Source organism: Amblyraja radiata, chromosome 34 (genome assembly GCF_010909765.2).
Source record: "Amblyraja radiata isolate CabotCenter1 chromosome 34, sAmbRad1.1.pri, whole genome shotgun sequence".
Classification (NCBI taxonomy): Eukaryota; Metazoa; Chordata; class Chondrichthyes; order Rajiformes; family Rajidae; genus Amblyraja; species Amblyraja radiata.
Genome location: NC_045989.1, coordinates 5,698,827 through 5,715,405, shown reverse-complemented (window position 1 = coordinate 5,715,405; position 16,579 = coordinate 5,698,827). Strand labels below are relative to the sequence as shown.

The 16,579-nt window shown below is 41.3% G+C and overlaps 1 protein-coding gene across 3 annotated transcripts in view; it reads left to right on the top strand.

Moving 5' to 3' along the window:
• Positions 1–15,446, top strand: part of abhd2 (abhydrolase domain containing 2, acylglycerol lipase) — an 82,959-nt gene extending 67,513 nt beyond the window's left edge. For all 3 annotated transcript variants that reach the window (XM_033050448.1, XM_033050447.1, XM_033050449.1), the window contains 2 exons: positions 1,026–1,110; positions 13,180–15,446. In XM_033050448.1, coding sequence (XP_032906339.1) covers positions 1,026–1,110; positions 13,180–13,382 — 288 coding nt within the window. In that variant the 3' untranslated portion in view covers positions 13,383–15,446. The remainder of the gene's footprint in view (positions 1–1,025; positions 1,111–13,179) is intronic.
• Positions 15,447–16,579: the final 1,133 nt, after the last annotated feature.

Here is a 16,579-nt window from a genome sequence, read left to right as displayed (position 1 = left end):
CCTTGAATGGAGTCGGGGGAGGTAAAGGGACAAGTGTTGCATCTCTTACGGTTGCAACGGAAAGTGACCGGGGAGGGGGTGGTGCGGGAGGGAAGGGAAGAATTGACAAGGGAGTTACGGAGGGAGCGGTCTTTGCAGAAGCAGACATGGGGGGAGTAGTCTAAACATGACTACTTTCATTTACATGACATTGCTGTGTCCCCAACATTATGGTGCCCTGAAATGGGGGAACTATGTATAAACACTGCTGTAATTACATGGTGAAACCAAAATGTATAAAAATAGCCTTTATTAAAATCTGACAATGTGCACTTTAACCACATATGTTTTTTTCTATTACAAATCTCAAATTGTGGAGTACAGAGGCAAATAAATAAATGAAGGGTCTTTGTCCCAAACATTATGGAGGGCACTGTATGTGAATAATGCATATTCTTTGTAATGTTGATTTCAGTGACTGCGTTTTAAGTGTATGCAGCATGGTGAATGTGAATACTTGCTCTTCTGGTTCAAATTGCCTCTAGCTGCAGCATGCATTTGTATTGGTCTTCAAATGTTTTACATGACCATTGCTTGGATTGTTTAATAGATCAGTATCAATAATCAAATAGGGTAAATAGCAGGTCAATTTGCTTCGAGATTTTCAATGCTAATTCTTTGAGATGTTGTACAAGTGATTGGGGCCCTTGTAAAAACAAAAAAGAGTCCCTTGGACCATTATGCTAATTTTCACCATTGAAAGACAAATAACATTCGCATATTCTGCGTTACTGATGCTCTAGATTTCGAGCTAAAGGAAATAAGTATGCAATGCATTTGGCAAAGGGTTCACCCACCTGCCATTCCACTCACCTAATTATCACCATTGGCATTTATATAGCAGGCATACTTGGGAGGGGAAAAGTGAGATAAAACTGACACAGTCTTAATTGATTATCAATGAAAAGGTGAAAAAAAGTATCTGCTATTCCTATCAGCAAGTGGCATCTATTTGTAATGTAATACCTTGTTTCTACCTGACACAGATACAGATTCCTCTACTGCTAGTGAATGCTCAAGATGACCCTCTAGTGCATGAGAGCTTGCTGACCATTCCTCGTTCACTTGCAGGTGAGTTAAATAAAGCTCTTTAAAAATAGCAGCTTGTTTTGTTTTTTGAATCCCCATCCATCTTTAATAGGTTTAGTGGATATTCCTTTGCCCATCAGTGCTCACCATCTCAGTCATTCTCTACCAGGTTCGTTCCCTCCAATCTCCACAAGGTAGGAAGGACAAAGTATCACTTTGATACCGTATGGTTTATTTGAGGTAGGATATCTAGTGTTAACTCTATGTTTAAGAAGGAACTGCAGATGCTGGAAAAATCGAAGGTAGATCAAAATGCTGGAGAAACACAGCAGGTGAGGCAGCATCTATGGAGCGAAAGAATAGGTGACGTTTCGGGTCGAGACCCGAAACGTCACCTATTCTTTCGTTCCATAGATGCTGCCTCACCCCCTGAGTTTCTCCAGCATTTTGATCTACCTTTGAGTGTTAACTCAAGCATCAATTCCAGGGTTCCCAGGCCGCTGCGAGGATTCTCCCGACGCCGGAGCAACATCACCCGGCGAGAACGGCCAGGAACATCGGGCCTCCGTAGAGGCAACTGTGGAGGCCTCAATAGGCCCGACTATGGGTGAACTGGGGTTGGGGACTGGACTTTGTGCCTTCCCTCATGGTGGGAGCCATTGTGGGGGGATGTTCTTTATGTTTAAATCTCTTATTAATGTTATGTCTGTATTCTTTCTTTATGTGCTGCATTGGCAAGAAGAATTTCACTACACCTAGGTGTATGTGACCAATAAATAACCTTTGACCTTTGACCATGTACTGTTTGGGCATCTCAAATACTGGAATTTAGAGATTACCGAAAAAGGAATTACCCAAGGAATGAGATATTGGAGAAGCCTTGTTGCTTTGAGAACTATATGCAAGGGAAATGAATAATTTTATAAGTTAACACCTGGCTCTGTGAACTGGTTTGGAATAAATTTGTACACAGTAATGCAAATATATTCTGTATCCTTTTTGTTCATGTGATGCAAGCAGTTTGCCTCATGTTGCCAGGATATTTTAGTGCTATCTAGCCCAGATTTAAGGTAATCCCGGTCACACTTTGAGGATTAGAAAAGATCAAAACAGTAAATCCTCGTTATCATGGACATCTGTAGAACGGATTTCGGTTATGGCGGATGGACCTACCAAACTTCACCGCCAGGCCGGGCTGCTGATGCCACCTCCTGCCCGCACCACCACCCTGGCTACTACCAGACCGGGCTGCCGACACCACCCCTAGCCCACACCACCTTGCCGGCCGCTTCCAGGCAGGACCAACCGACCATCACCGCCAGGCCGAGCTGCCGAAGCCGGCTTGCACTGTTTCCTTGCCACTTCTTCTGCCACCACTGTCAGCCCACACAGCTTCCTCAGCCACTTCTAGGATGCGCTGGCTGCCGCCGACCCCTACCTGCACTCCAGCCGGCCGCCCACAGGCCGCAACCAATGACTCCGCTAATCCTCGCATCTCCCCCGGCCACCAGTAGGCTGGGGCCTTCCTCACCTGGATTCAAGGCCCAGTTCCAGATCGAGAGTCTGAAGAAGGGTCTCGATCCGAACCGTCACCCATCCATGTTCTCCAGAGATGCTGCCTGACCTGCTGAGTTACTCCAGCACTTTGTGTACTTTTGTGTATTAACCAGCATCTGCAGTTCTTTGTTTCTGCTACTTATACAACATTACTCTATTACGCAGTAATCTCTTACTTGGTTATAGCATGTATATAATCGTCCATATCGGACACCATTTCCTCTCCATGGTCTATGAAGGTTTACTATAATTGACAGTCAAAACAAAAGACTTTGCATTCAAGTCTCCGCTTCACAGAAACATGTATGATTCTTCCTGACTGTGGATGTACCCAGGCATCTGTCCTACCTCCCAACCCTTCCAAACGGAAAATCAAAACTACAAAAGCTTGCAACGTCATAGTGTTAGACCTTCCCGAAGCAAGACAAGCAAAGTTCAGAAGCTGAAAGGCTTTAGTAAGTAAAAATGAGGAGTTAGGATGCATACCTTCCATTAGAAGCCGTTATTTATAACATGGTTAAGTGCTCCCATTAGGTTTAAAGTGCTTTATCATTACAGTAAAACAACTGAGGTAGGTTGTGCATCCCACTATTTGCTGCTATGTTTTCTGAACTGATTAAATTCTGACACCCTGCAAAGGTGGTATGATCGTGGAATTAGTTTTATTTTCCTGCTGCAATGGCCTGTGAGCGCCTTCTGTTGGTTGTAGTGCACAAACGGTTGCAGACAGCTATGAGTATCCAATGTATAACTTTTATTGACTGGTGACATTGAGAGAAACTTGGGAAAGATGGTTGTAATTGTGAGAAACGAGACAAGGCCAGTAGGCTGACAAATCAGTCATTTAACTGATGCCATTCCAATTTAAAAATCTTACCATGCAAGACGAGTGAATAACAAATAAGTTGAAATAGTGCTTTACAAAACAACCTCAATCTGTACCTTGTAAAAGCTGTTTATGGCATAACAAATGGCTTGAACCTGTTCAAGCTTTCAAATGTGTTTCTGCAGTGTCCTTGTTCAGGATTACATATCCAGTATTTAACTTAACGGTCCTTGTCTTACACCCAACAGTCAATTATGTCGTACATCTGGTTCAATTCTGCCAATGAAATATGTTTATAACAGATGGAGACCAGCAGACAATTAAACACACTAGCTTTGCTGATATCCTATAAATCGGACATAACTTACAGCGCCCAAACTGCAGCTTTAGTGTGTGGCTCTGTTCGTTTGTTTGTGATTAGGGTTAATTGGAAGACCGTTGGATGTTGATGTGGAGTCAAATTGCCAGCAGGAGGATGTTTTTGGTTTTGAAACCTCTTTATATACAAAACAGTAATGGGAGCACTTTTACAGACTGTCACAGATTGAACTATGATTAGCATGGTATATACAGTTCTCAACTGTTTGGGATTGCAGCAAAATGAATTAGCACACACTGTTAAATAGCAGAGGCGTTTGACAGCTGCAAACATAGACCGAGATTCACTTATTTAGTACTTCTTGAGTGACTAAGTGCTTTTGTACTTCGGTTTTAGTTTAGAGATATAGCGCAGAAACAGGCTCTTCAGCCCACCGAGTCCACATCGACCAGCGATCCCCGCACATTAACACTATCCTACACACTAGGGACAATTTTTTAAAACATTTATATCAAGCCAATTAATCTACAAACCCTTCAAGAAGGAACTGCAGATGCTGGAAAATCGACGGTAGACAAAAATGCTGGAGAAACTCAGCGGGTGTGGCAGCATCTATGGAGCGAATGAAATAGGCAACGTTTCGGGTCCGAAACGTTGCCTATTTCCTTTGCTCCATAGATGCTGCCGCACCCGCTGAGTTTCTCCAGCATTTTTGTCAATCTACAAACCCTTCCGTCTTTGGAGTGTGGGGTTCTCGGAGAAAACCCAGGCCGGTCAAGGGTAGAATGTACAAGGACCCGTAACCAGGATCGAACCAGGTCTCTGGAGCTATGAGGCAGCAACTCTACCGCTGTGCCACCGTGCTTCCCTACGACCAATCTGAAATTGATAGTTCTGCATTGTTTTTCTGAGGCAGAGTCCCTGCTTTCTCTACACTACCTGCCCCTCCACCTATTTTTGTATCATCTGCAAACCTGGCCGCAAAGCCTTCAATCCCCTCATCCAAATCAGTAATGTACAACGTGGAGAGTGGCAGCCCCAGCACCGACTCCTGCGGAACTCCACTAGTCACTGGCAGCCAACCAGAAAAAGCCCCCTTTATTGCCAGACTTGTTTAAGAAAGAACTGCAGATGCTGGAAAAATCGAAGGTAGACAAAAATGCTGGAGAAGCTCAGCGGGTGAGGCAGCATCTTCTGAAGAAGGGTCTCGACCCGAAACGTCACCTATTTCTTCGCTCCATAGATGCTGCCTCACCCGCTAAGTTTCTCCAGCATTTTTGTCTATTTGGAGAGGGACTTGGACAGGTTGGGAGAGTGGCAGAGAGATGGTAGATGGAATATAGTGTAACAAAGTGTGGAGTCATGTATTTTGGTAGTATGAAAAAAGGTGTAGACTATTTTCTAAATGGGGAGAGAATCCAGAAATTGGAGGTGCAAAGGGACTTTGTAGTGGTGCAGGATTCCCAAAAAGTTAATTTACAAGTCAAATCGATAGTAAAGAAGGCAAATGTAATGCTTGCATTTATTTCAAGAGGGCTAGAATACAAAAACAAGGATGTAATGCTGAGGCTCTATAAGGCACTAGTCAAGGCACATTTGGAGTATTGTGAGCAATTTTGGGCACTATATCAGAGGTATGATGTGCTGGCTCTGGAGAGGGTCCAGATGAGGTTTAGAAGAATGATCTCAGGAATGAGTGGGTTAACATATGATGAGCGTTTGACGGCACAAGGCCTGTACTGGCTGGAGTTTCGAAGAATGAGGGGGGACCTCATTGAAGCTTACCGAATAGTGAAAGGCTTGGATAGGGTGGATGTGGAGAGGATGTTTCCACTAGTGGGGGAGTCTAGGACCAGAGGTATAGCTTCAGAATCAAAGGATGTTCCTTTAGGAAGGAGATGAGGGGGAATTTCTTTAGTCAGAGGGTGGAGAATCTGTGGAATTCAATGCCACAGAAGGCTGTGGTGGCTGTCAATGGATATTTTTAAGGCAGAGATAAATAGATTCTTGATTAGTACGATGTCAAGAGTTATTGGGAGAAGGCAGGAGAATGGGGTTAGGACGAAGAGATAGATCAGCCATGATTGAATGGTGGAGTAGACTTGATGGGCCGAATGGCCTGATTCTGCTCATCACTTATGACCTAATTTTAGTTTTCAAGACTTGAAGTCACTAGATTTTGTTGGCAATGAGTGGGAAGGTGCACGGAATGAATGTGTGCAATGCAAATATACGGCCATTTACATTGCAATAGGGGCAGGTATAGATTAGTCATGATCATTAAATGAAGGAGCAGATAGGAGATGGCTCTCCACACAAATGGCCCATATTCCTTGGTGTCTTTCGGTCAAGGGACTTAAATTTGAATGGACGCATATTAGGTTCCCCAGCGTGCTGTCAGCTTTAACTTTAAATTGAACTTTACGAGCTGAAGTTCTGCAGTATAAAATATTTATTTTTTACCAACTTTGAACTTGAAGAGCACGTGGTGGCGGAAACATGGTGACTTTTGCATACTGCCTTTGTAATTCACTATTATTACACTCGAGTGCTTAAATATGATTGTGCTCGTGTATAGTAAGATCTTATTGAAAAAGGAATGTCACTGTAGCTCAGTCCATGTGACCATAAAGTACCATTGAGCCAATATTTAATGGCTGCAATGTTCTAGTTGTCTGCACCTTATTCTGGTCCAATTTTTCCCTTCCCATCGAGTTTATTGTTGGGGGTAAAATATTTACCTTAATCAAGTTTTATTCATATATTATGGAGGAAAAATCAATGTGTTCAAAAATGCAGATCAAATCTGTTGACAGCGTTCCTGTGCTGTGTCTTGTATGCCTGCAGTATATTAAAGGATATAAATACTGTGGCATGTTTGGCACAATCATCTATTTTCATGCTTGTTTCAAAGTTTATGGAAAATATTTTCTCTCCTTTGCTTGAATCTTGGATTTACTAATTTAATTTTGCCTGCAGTAAACATAAACCACTTTCTTAGAGAGAAAACACGCAGTTAAAAACCATTGAAGTAACTCAAGTGCCTCAGCAGAGCAGTTGATTTCCTGTTTTGTACACAGCACCATGTGTTGGTCAGTGAAAAAACCTATTCAACACAGGGAATGGTGAAGTCCTGTAATGTTTGCTGTGTTACCTTGTACTCACAGAGTGCTGATTGACCGTGAAGCCATCCAGCAGTTACTGAGCTGGACAGCAGGTGCTGCTGGGTCAATATTTGTGTTCAGCACCATCTCCTGCACAAACACACTGCACTTACTGGCACAGTTGTTCTTTATCTTATCCTCTGAAGTGAATGTATTCATGATCTCCGATCTGTGGGGGGTTTTGGTCGCACCACAGACTTCAGTTTTACACTATTATAGTTACCTAGTGTTACCATTATTAATTTAATGCATTATTGATTCATGTATATATTTATGTGTGTTATTGCATTTACGGCCCCTTTAAGCAAGAATTTCATTGTTCCATTGTCAGTATATATGACAATTAATCATAGAAACCTAGAAAAATAGGTGCAGGAGTAGGCCATTTGACCCTTAGCCACCACCACCAATCAATATGGTCATGGTTGATCATCTAAAATCAGTACCTCATTCCTGCTTTTTCCCCATATCCCTTGATTCCTTGAGCCCTTGGAGCTAAACCTAGCTCTCGAAAACAACCAGTGAATTGGCCTCCATTGCCTTCTGTGGCAGAGAATTCCACAGATTCACAACTCTCTGGCTGAAGAAGTTTTTCCTCATCTCAGTCTTAAATGGCCGAGCCCTTATTACTTACTTCCTTTTTATTACTTACTTTTTATTACATTCAAGGTCCAGATAAAAGACAAGACATTACATAGAATACATTACATACAAAAGCACAATACATGATTTCAGGTCAAGAATTAAAAAAAATATGCGTCTTGCAACGAGATAACAATACCAATGTCTCCACAGATGTGATTGGTAGCGTGTAGTGCTAAACCTTATGTTTAATAAGGCCAAAATGTCATTTTCAGAGTCATTAATCTGACAAATAAATGTATACATAAGATTTCTTAAAACAGTTTGTAAAGTACTCCTGCAGCCACAAACATGTCACTTGCACGACACCATCTAGGTCTCTTAAGTAATATTCTCATGGCATCATTATATGCTACTTTAAGTCTCTGTAAGCTTGCTTTTCTGTAGTTTGACCATATGTGTGCAGTATAGAGTGGTGTACAATATGCTCTGAACAGAGACAGCTTCACTCCATTTGTACACGCACTAAACGCGTAAGAGAATGCTTGGTTGCGCATACATCATGCAACGTTGCCGATAAATATCCTCATCTGAAATTTGTTCTGTAATAAAATGTCCAAGATATTTTATCTTATTATAAACACTAAGATCATTATCAGATAATTTAAAATCAGGAAATTTTCGACATTTATCCTCTTTGGTTCTACAGATCATAACAGCACTCTTACCAGCATTATATTTGATATCATTTTCCACGCCATACACAGAACATATAGTAAGGAGCTGCTGGAGACCAGCGCTAGATGGACTAAAGACCACAAGATCATCTGCATACATAATATGGTTCACTAGAGTATTAACAATCATGCACCCAGTAGTACAGGCTTTCAATTGCTTGGACAGATCATCAATATAGAGATTTAAAAGAACTGGGTACAAAATTCCCCCTTGTCTGACACCATTGCTAACCCCAAATGGGGCTGAGACCCTATTACCCCATTTTACTTGCATATAGTCTAGTGCACATACCAGTAAGCCAGAATTCTCACAATGTATTTAGGCACCCCTCTTTGACTCAATTTAACAAACAACTTTCCATGATTAACATGATCAAAGGCTTTGGAAGCATCAATAAAGCACATGAGAATTGATGAGTTTTTACCTCCATATTTGTTTACAATTTCCTTTAAGGCATATACACACAAGTCAGTGCCCTGTTTAGCTTTAAAACCAAACTGGTAATCTGTGGAGTTAACAAATTCATTTAATCTATCCAGCAGAATTCTTTTTAGGACTTTTGATAGTATGCTGGCTAAAGCTATGGGCCTGTAATTATTTAGGCTGCCTACTTTACCAGCTTTGATGACTGGTACTAACAGAACAGACAACATTGAGTCTGGTAACAAGCCATGGATCATAAGGCCAGGAAAACAAATAGCAAGGAGAGGAGCTATCTGCATACTGGCATATTTACGATGTTCAGCAGAAATATGATCTAAGCCACTCGCTTGTTAAACTGTGACCCCTGATTCTGGACTCCCCCAACATTGGGGACAATTTTCCTGCATCTAGCCTGTCCAGTCCTTTTAGAATTGTATATGTTTCTATAAGATCCCCTCTCATCCTAAATTCCAGTGAATACAAGTCTAGTCGACCTATTCTTTCATCATATGTCAGTCCCGCCATCCCGGGAATTAACCTGGTGAACCTATGCTACACTCCCTCAATAGCAGTAATGTCCTTCCTCAAATTAGGAGATTGCACACAATACTCCAGGTGCGGTCTCACCAGCACCCTGTACAACAGCAGTAGGACCTCCTTGCTTCTAAACTCAAATCCTTTCGTAATGAAGGCCAACATGCCATCAGCTTTCTTCACTGCCTGCTACACCAGCATGTTTACTTTCAGTGACTGATGTACAAGCACACCCAGGTCTCGTTGCACCTCCCCTTTTCTTAATCTGACGACATTTAGATAATAATCTGCCTCCCTGTTCTTGCTACCAAAGTGGATAACCTCACATTTATTCACATTATACTTCATCTGCCATGCATCTACCCACTCACCCAACCTATTGAAGTCACCCTGCAGCCTCATAGCATCCTTCTCGCAGCTCACACTGCCACCCATCTTTGTGCCATCCGCAAACTTGGAGATGTCACATTTATTCATTCCCTCGTCTAAATCGTAGATATATGTATTGTAAATAACTGGGGTCCTAGCACCGAGTCTTGCGGCAGCCCACTAGTCACTGCCTGCCATTCTGACAAGGACCCGTTAATTCCTACTCTTTGCTTCCTGTCTGCCAACCAGTTCTCTATCCATGTCAATACCCTTGCCCCAATACCATGTGCTCTAATTTTGCACACTAATCACTTGTGTGGGACCTTGTCAAAGGCTTTTTGAAAGTCCAGATACACCACATCCACTGGCTTTGCCTTATCAAATAATAACTCTAACTGGAATAACTCAGCAGATCAGGTAGCATCTCTCTCAAGTAAACTCATAGTTAAATAGATGTGTTAATTTAGTGAAGTATCTTAGATTTGAATGTAAATGAAGCTTTTCAAAAGATGGCACCTGATCTACGATGCACATCATGTGCTTTTCTTAATTCATGGTGGTAGCACAAGTAGATAGGGTGGTGGAGATCGCCCATGGTATACTTGCCTTCGTTGCTCGGGGGCATTGAATATAAAAGTCAGCAATACTTGATGCTGCTCCAGAGAATGTTGGTTAGACAGCATTTGGAGTATTGCCCATTGCAGGAAAGATGTGGAAGCTTTGGAGAGGGTGCTGACGAGGTTTACCAGAGTGCTGTCCGTATAAGAGGGTTTCAGCTACAAGGAGAGGTTGGATAGACTTGGATTGTTTTCTCTAGAATGTCAGAGATTTGATTGAAGCATATAAAATTGAGATCCATGGATAGGGTACACAGTCTCAGGGTGGACATGTCTAATACTAGAGAACATACAGTGGCTTGCAAAAGTATTCATACCCCTTGAACTTTTCCACATTTTGTCAAGTTACAACCATAAACGTAAATGTATTTTATTGGGATTTTATGTGATAGACCAACACAAAGTGGCGCATAATTGTGAAGTGGAAGGGAAATGATACATGGTTTTCAAATTTTTTTACAAATAAAAAACTGAAAAGTGTGGCGTGCAAAAGTATTCAGCCCCCTTTACTCTGATACCCCTAAATAAAATCCATTGCAACCAATTGCCTTCAGAAGTCACCTAATTAGTAAATAGAGTCCACTTGTGTGTAATCTAATCTCAGTATAAATACAGCTGTTCTGTGAAGGCCTCAGAGGTTTGTTAGAGAACAATAGTGAACAAACAGCATCATGAAGCCCAAGGAACACACCAGACAGGTCAGGGATAAAGTTGTGGAGAAGTTTAAAGCAGGGTTAGGTTATAAAAAAATATCCCAAGCTTTGAACATCTCACGGAGCACTGTTCAATCCATCATCCGAAAATGGAAAGAGTATGGCACAACTGCAAACCTACCAAGACATGGCCGTCCACCTAAACTGACAGGCCGGGCAAGGAGAGCATTGATCAGAGAAGCAGCCAAGAGGCCCATGGTAACTCTGGAGGAGCTGTAGAGATCCACAGCTCAGGTGGGGGAATCTGTCCACAGGACAACTATTAGTCGTGCACTCCACAAATCGGGCCTTTATGGAAGAGTGGCAAGAAGAAAGCCATTGTTGAAAAAAAGCCATAAGAAGTCCCGTTTGCAGTTTGCCACAAGCCATGTGGGGGACACAGCAAACATGTGGAGGAAGGTGCTCTGGTCAGATGAGACCAAAATTGAAGTTTTTGGCCTAAATGCAAAACGCTATGTGTGGCGGAAAACTAACACTGCACATCACCCTGAACACACCATCCCCACTGTGAAACATGGTGGTGGCAGCATCATGCTGTGGGGATGCTTTTCTTCAGCAGGGACAGGGAAGCTGGTCGCAGTTGATGGGAAGATGGATGGAGCCAAATACAGGGCAATCTTGGAAGAAAACCTGTTAGAGTCTGCAAAAGACTTGAGACTGGGGCGGAGGTTCACCTTCCAGCAGGACAACGACCCTAAACATACAGCCAGAGCTACAATGGAATGGTTTAGATCAAAGCATACTCATGTGTTAGAATGGCCCAGTCAAAGTCCAGACCTAAATCCAATTGAGAATCTCTGGCAAGACTTGAAATTTGCTGTTCACAGACGCTCTCCATCCAATCTGACTGATCTTGAGCTATTTTGCAAAGAAGAATGGGCAAACATTTCAGTCTCTAGATGTGCAAAGCTGGTAGAGACATACCCCAAAAGACTTGCAGCTGTAATTACAGCGAAAGGTGGTTCTACAAAGAATTGACTCAGGGGGGCTGAATACTTTTGCACGCCACACTTTTCAGTTTTTTATTTGTAAAAAAATTTGAAAACCATGTAACATTTTCCTTCCACTTCACAATTATGCACCACTTTGTGTTGGTCTATCACATAAAATCCCAATAAAATACATTTACGTTTGTGGTTGTAACATGACAAAATGTGGAAAAGTTCAAGGGGTATGAATACTTTTGCAAGCCACTGTAGTTATAAGGTGAGAGGGGTACTGACTTTGGTGCCTTCCCACACAGTGGGAAACTTTGATTCTGCTGTGTGGGGATGTTTTATGTCAAACCCTATAGTGTGTTGTGTCCCTTTTTTAATTGTATGGCTGTATGGGAATTTCATTTCACTGTGCCATCTGGCACATGTGATGAATAAATCTATCTTGTATCTTGTATGTGTTTTACACATAGGGTGGTAAACATTGCCGGGAGGGGTTGTGGAGGAAAATACGATAGTGCGTTTAAGATGTTGTTGGGGTAGGTACAAGGAAATGCAGGGAATAGTGATATGGATGATGCCTAGGCAGATGAGATCAGTTCAGCTAGGCCTAATGTTCGGCACAAGCATTGTGGGCTGAAGGGACCGTTCCTGTGCTGAACTGTTCTATATCCTAATACAACTGAAGATGTAATGTGCACCTGTGTGGGGTTCAACCTCACAATGCCTGTGGGGTTGTCATCGCAGCTAGGCCTGGCCTTGTCCCTGCCTATCAATAAACTTTCTGGCAGATGTTATTGAATGATGTCCAAAACTGCTGCCTCCCATCTCTTAGACATTCTGAAGAAATACCCAGTACCTCAAATGAAATCCAGTAGTCAATCCTACATCGGGTTTGATTGTGGAATCTTTGATTGGTATTTCACTAATCAGTGAACTTGAGCAACTGAGCTCTGAAGAAAGCTGCAGAATCCATATTGAAGGTAGACAAAAGTGCTGGAGAAACTCAGCGGGTGCGGCAGCATCTATGGAGCGAAGGAAATAGGCAAAGTTTCGGGCCGAAACGTTGCCTATTTCCTTCGCTCCATAGATGCTGCCGCACCCGCTGAGTTTCTCCAGCACATTTGTCTACCTTCGATTTTCCTGCATTTGCAGTTCCTTCTTAAACAGAATCCATATTGAAACTAGGTTAAAGTTGATTTAAGTAAAAAATAAGGTTAATTTGTAGATCTTGTACAGAGGAGGGAAGCTGCAAATATTTTGCTCTAGTTGATTGCACTTTTGCGTCGCACATTCTTTATATATCTCTAATTATGTTTTTCTTTCTTCGACAGAGAAAAAAGAAAATGTCATGTTTGTGCTAACACTCCACGGTGGGCACCTCGGATTCTTTGAAGGGGCGGTGCTTTTCCCAAAACCTTTAACTTGGATGGATAAACTTATTCTCGAATACACAAACGCTATATGTCACTGGGAGAAGAACAAGCCCCAATGTACAACATCATCAGATCAGAACTGTTCAGACCACAGCGAGTAGCCACTGTACAAACCTTATTTGCCAAAATCTTCAATCATTCGGTCCCTTTATTATCATTACATTCCTGGCTTGGGTTTGGTAATCCTAAAACACCTCCCTGCTGTAAATGTAGTTCACCCAGCCAAGTTATTCTCTTATCACAACTGTTTAAGAGTGATTGCAAGACCCTTTATGTATTTTTTCCGTGAAGGAAACTTTGAGTGCACAAGACATGGCAATTCACCGTGCTTGACAATAACTTGGTTTTCTAGTCACCGGGACATGGAACAAGAATTGCCGTTATCGCAAGAGATCTGCTGTCAGTATGAGCAAATGAGCCAGCATTTAGAGGTCCCAGAAAAATTTTCAGGAGTTTGTTTGTTGAAATCTTGTGCCTTCTGATATATATTTTTAAGTTATGGTTGACAAATACATTTATTTTTCTGCCCCAGATAGAGTTCCATCATTTGTTTTGTGATCTTTTGATCAGATTAAGCGCAGCAGTGCTTGAACTAAAAAAGAAATAAATGTAGGCAATTAAGTCTTTCACTGGATTTTGTCCTTTTAGAAAAACAAAGATGTACAATTCATACATGGGGAAGCTCTTGCAGAACTAATCAATTACCTCCATTCGGTCCTCTGTGATGCCTTCTCCAAATTCACCGTCAAACTATAAAATGAGTTTCACTTGGAGTACTTGTCCATACGTGGCATGTTATCCTAATGTTTGTTCATTGGCATTTTAACTTTACCTAGAATACCACCAAGACCCAAAGACGTGCAGTTTTTCATTAAATCCTACGTTGTTCTGGAAATTGTTCAAAAAGAGTACTTTGGATGGTCCTGCACTTGTAGGGATGAACGCAAATAAGTTTTTGTTTAAAGTTAGGTTATATAAAAGTTTGTACTGTCTACAATATTGATAATAAATTATTATCTATATAGAAATCGTATCGTCACCATTGCTCTGGAGGACTAGGTGAATGCTCATTCCTTCTCGTAATCTATGAATTCGGACACTATCTTTTCCTAGTTGATCTATTGCTTGGTTGATGTGGAATCGAGTACCTAAATCTTGTAAAAACAAACAATTAGAAATGGAATAATGCATATGTTGACATTTTGCTGCCTCTGGGTTCAATCTTTAGAGTTCATCTGATCAAGAACTCAAGGGCATTCTTGAGTTGCGCTGAGTTAGCTGATTTCAGCTGGACAACTGACAGGAATTTGTACAAATAGGTTCTGTGTTTCTGGATTACTTTCCACTGATCTGTGCAGATTAATCGATCTCTGGGAATAGATGCACTTCAGATGTTCTTTGTGCCAGAAGCATTAAGCATGAGTGCCATTAGGATTGAAGAAAATTGGGAAGCATTTTAACGCCACTTCCCTTCGGTTGTGGATTTATTCTTCATTGACTACTTCTGGGGGTGCCTGTATTGTGATGACTGACCATCAACCCAAAGTAATAGATATTAAATTTAATTGAAAATCCAAATATGATTTTTCGGGGGGTGTTTTCTAATGATTTGTAGATATGGGACTTTTGGCATGGGGAAAGAATGAATTGATCTGTGCTCTCCAGAACATATATTTACTGTGGAAAGCAACATACTGATATTTTTAAGAAAACAACATTCTACCGATCATCAGAAATCTTTCTACCTCGTGAATGATGTAAGCAAGCACAAGATAACCCACATTTAATTTTTATTTTAAACTATATCATAGTTATTCAGACTGATTTTGTATTCTTACTGTCTCTTCCAGCTGGTTGAATCAAACACCATCTTCCTCAAAGTATATTTTTCCCTGACTTGGTACATGATAACTTTGCAGTTTGTAAACCAGGGTTGGCGTGGTCAATTTTTCTTATTTAGGATCTATGGTAAATGACCAACTCAATGAGATAAATACACATTTTATTGGTCACACAATGTAGTTACATTTAACTATAAAAGCAAAAATATATTTACCATGTTAAATTGGAGCTATATCCAGTAAATTTTATCCCATCGAGTGGAATGAACCGCAGCTTTTTTTGTGTTGTGACTTAATAAATTGTGGACTGTGTTTAATCACCAACACGATGCCAGCAACAGTCTCTTTGTAGTACAGGCTCTCATTGACCAAGTCCAACACATAGTCAATGCTGCACTGTGTTTGCAGCTTCCCACTTGAAAAGGAAACTCATTCATTTGAGCTTTATTATTTTAAAGTTTGAGAGTTGATTTATGATTTACAGTTTCTCATGGCTTTTGGACAGGCTTTCGGAGAATACAATATGAAGTGCAAACATCTGTATACAGATCCATCAGTTAATATTATTATTGTGCTTCAGTGGGTGACAGAATTGTGGAAAGGCACAAGCTTGGTGACTCATTTTTAGCAGTTTAAAAGTATTAATATGGGAAATTTGCTTTGGGTGGGTAACTTTGCTTCTAATGTATGGTACTGTGCAAACTGGTATGAAAAAGGCAGTTACTGATTTTGATCTGATATTTGAATATGTTTAAAATATGAGTTTACCACCTTTGAAAATGTCACCGTGGATGACAATGTAATGCAAAATATTATTAGGCTACGGACCATCTCGATGCATCCTGTTTTGATGAATGACGACACGAGACTGCCGATGCTGGAATATGGAGCAAGAAACAAACTGCTGGATGAAGTTGGCAGATCAGACGACATGTGTGGATGGAAATGGGCAGACAACGTTTCGGGGCGGGATCCTTCAATCCGTAGAAGGGTCCCAACATGAAAAGTAATCAGTCCATTTCCACCCACAGATACTCTCTGACCCACTGAATTCCTCCATCAGTTTGTTTTTTGCTATTTGAATGAATGTTGACTACAGTGCAGCTACTGTAATCAATCTTCTGGGGTTTTTATTAGACATCCTTCAGGTCCAACCGTATGGTGATTGTTTTAGATGAGTCATTTGGCCACGTCACTTCAATTCCACAATCTTTATTCAGTGAAGAACAGTGAAAATGTACCTCATTTTTCTGAAGTAAACAAGGAACTGCAGATGCTGGTTTACAACAAAAGACACACAGGCAACTGCAGAAGGGGGCACGGAGGCTGGATTTGAGGTTTTAGTTGTACCTGTTTGGTGCTTGAAATCTGAGGTGAATTTGTGCAAAGTTCTCTCATTGACTGTGTTCAGGTTTGATGAGAGAGTCAATGAGAGAGTAACGGGTCACTTTTGGCAA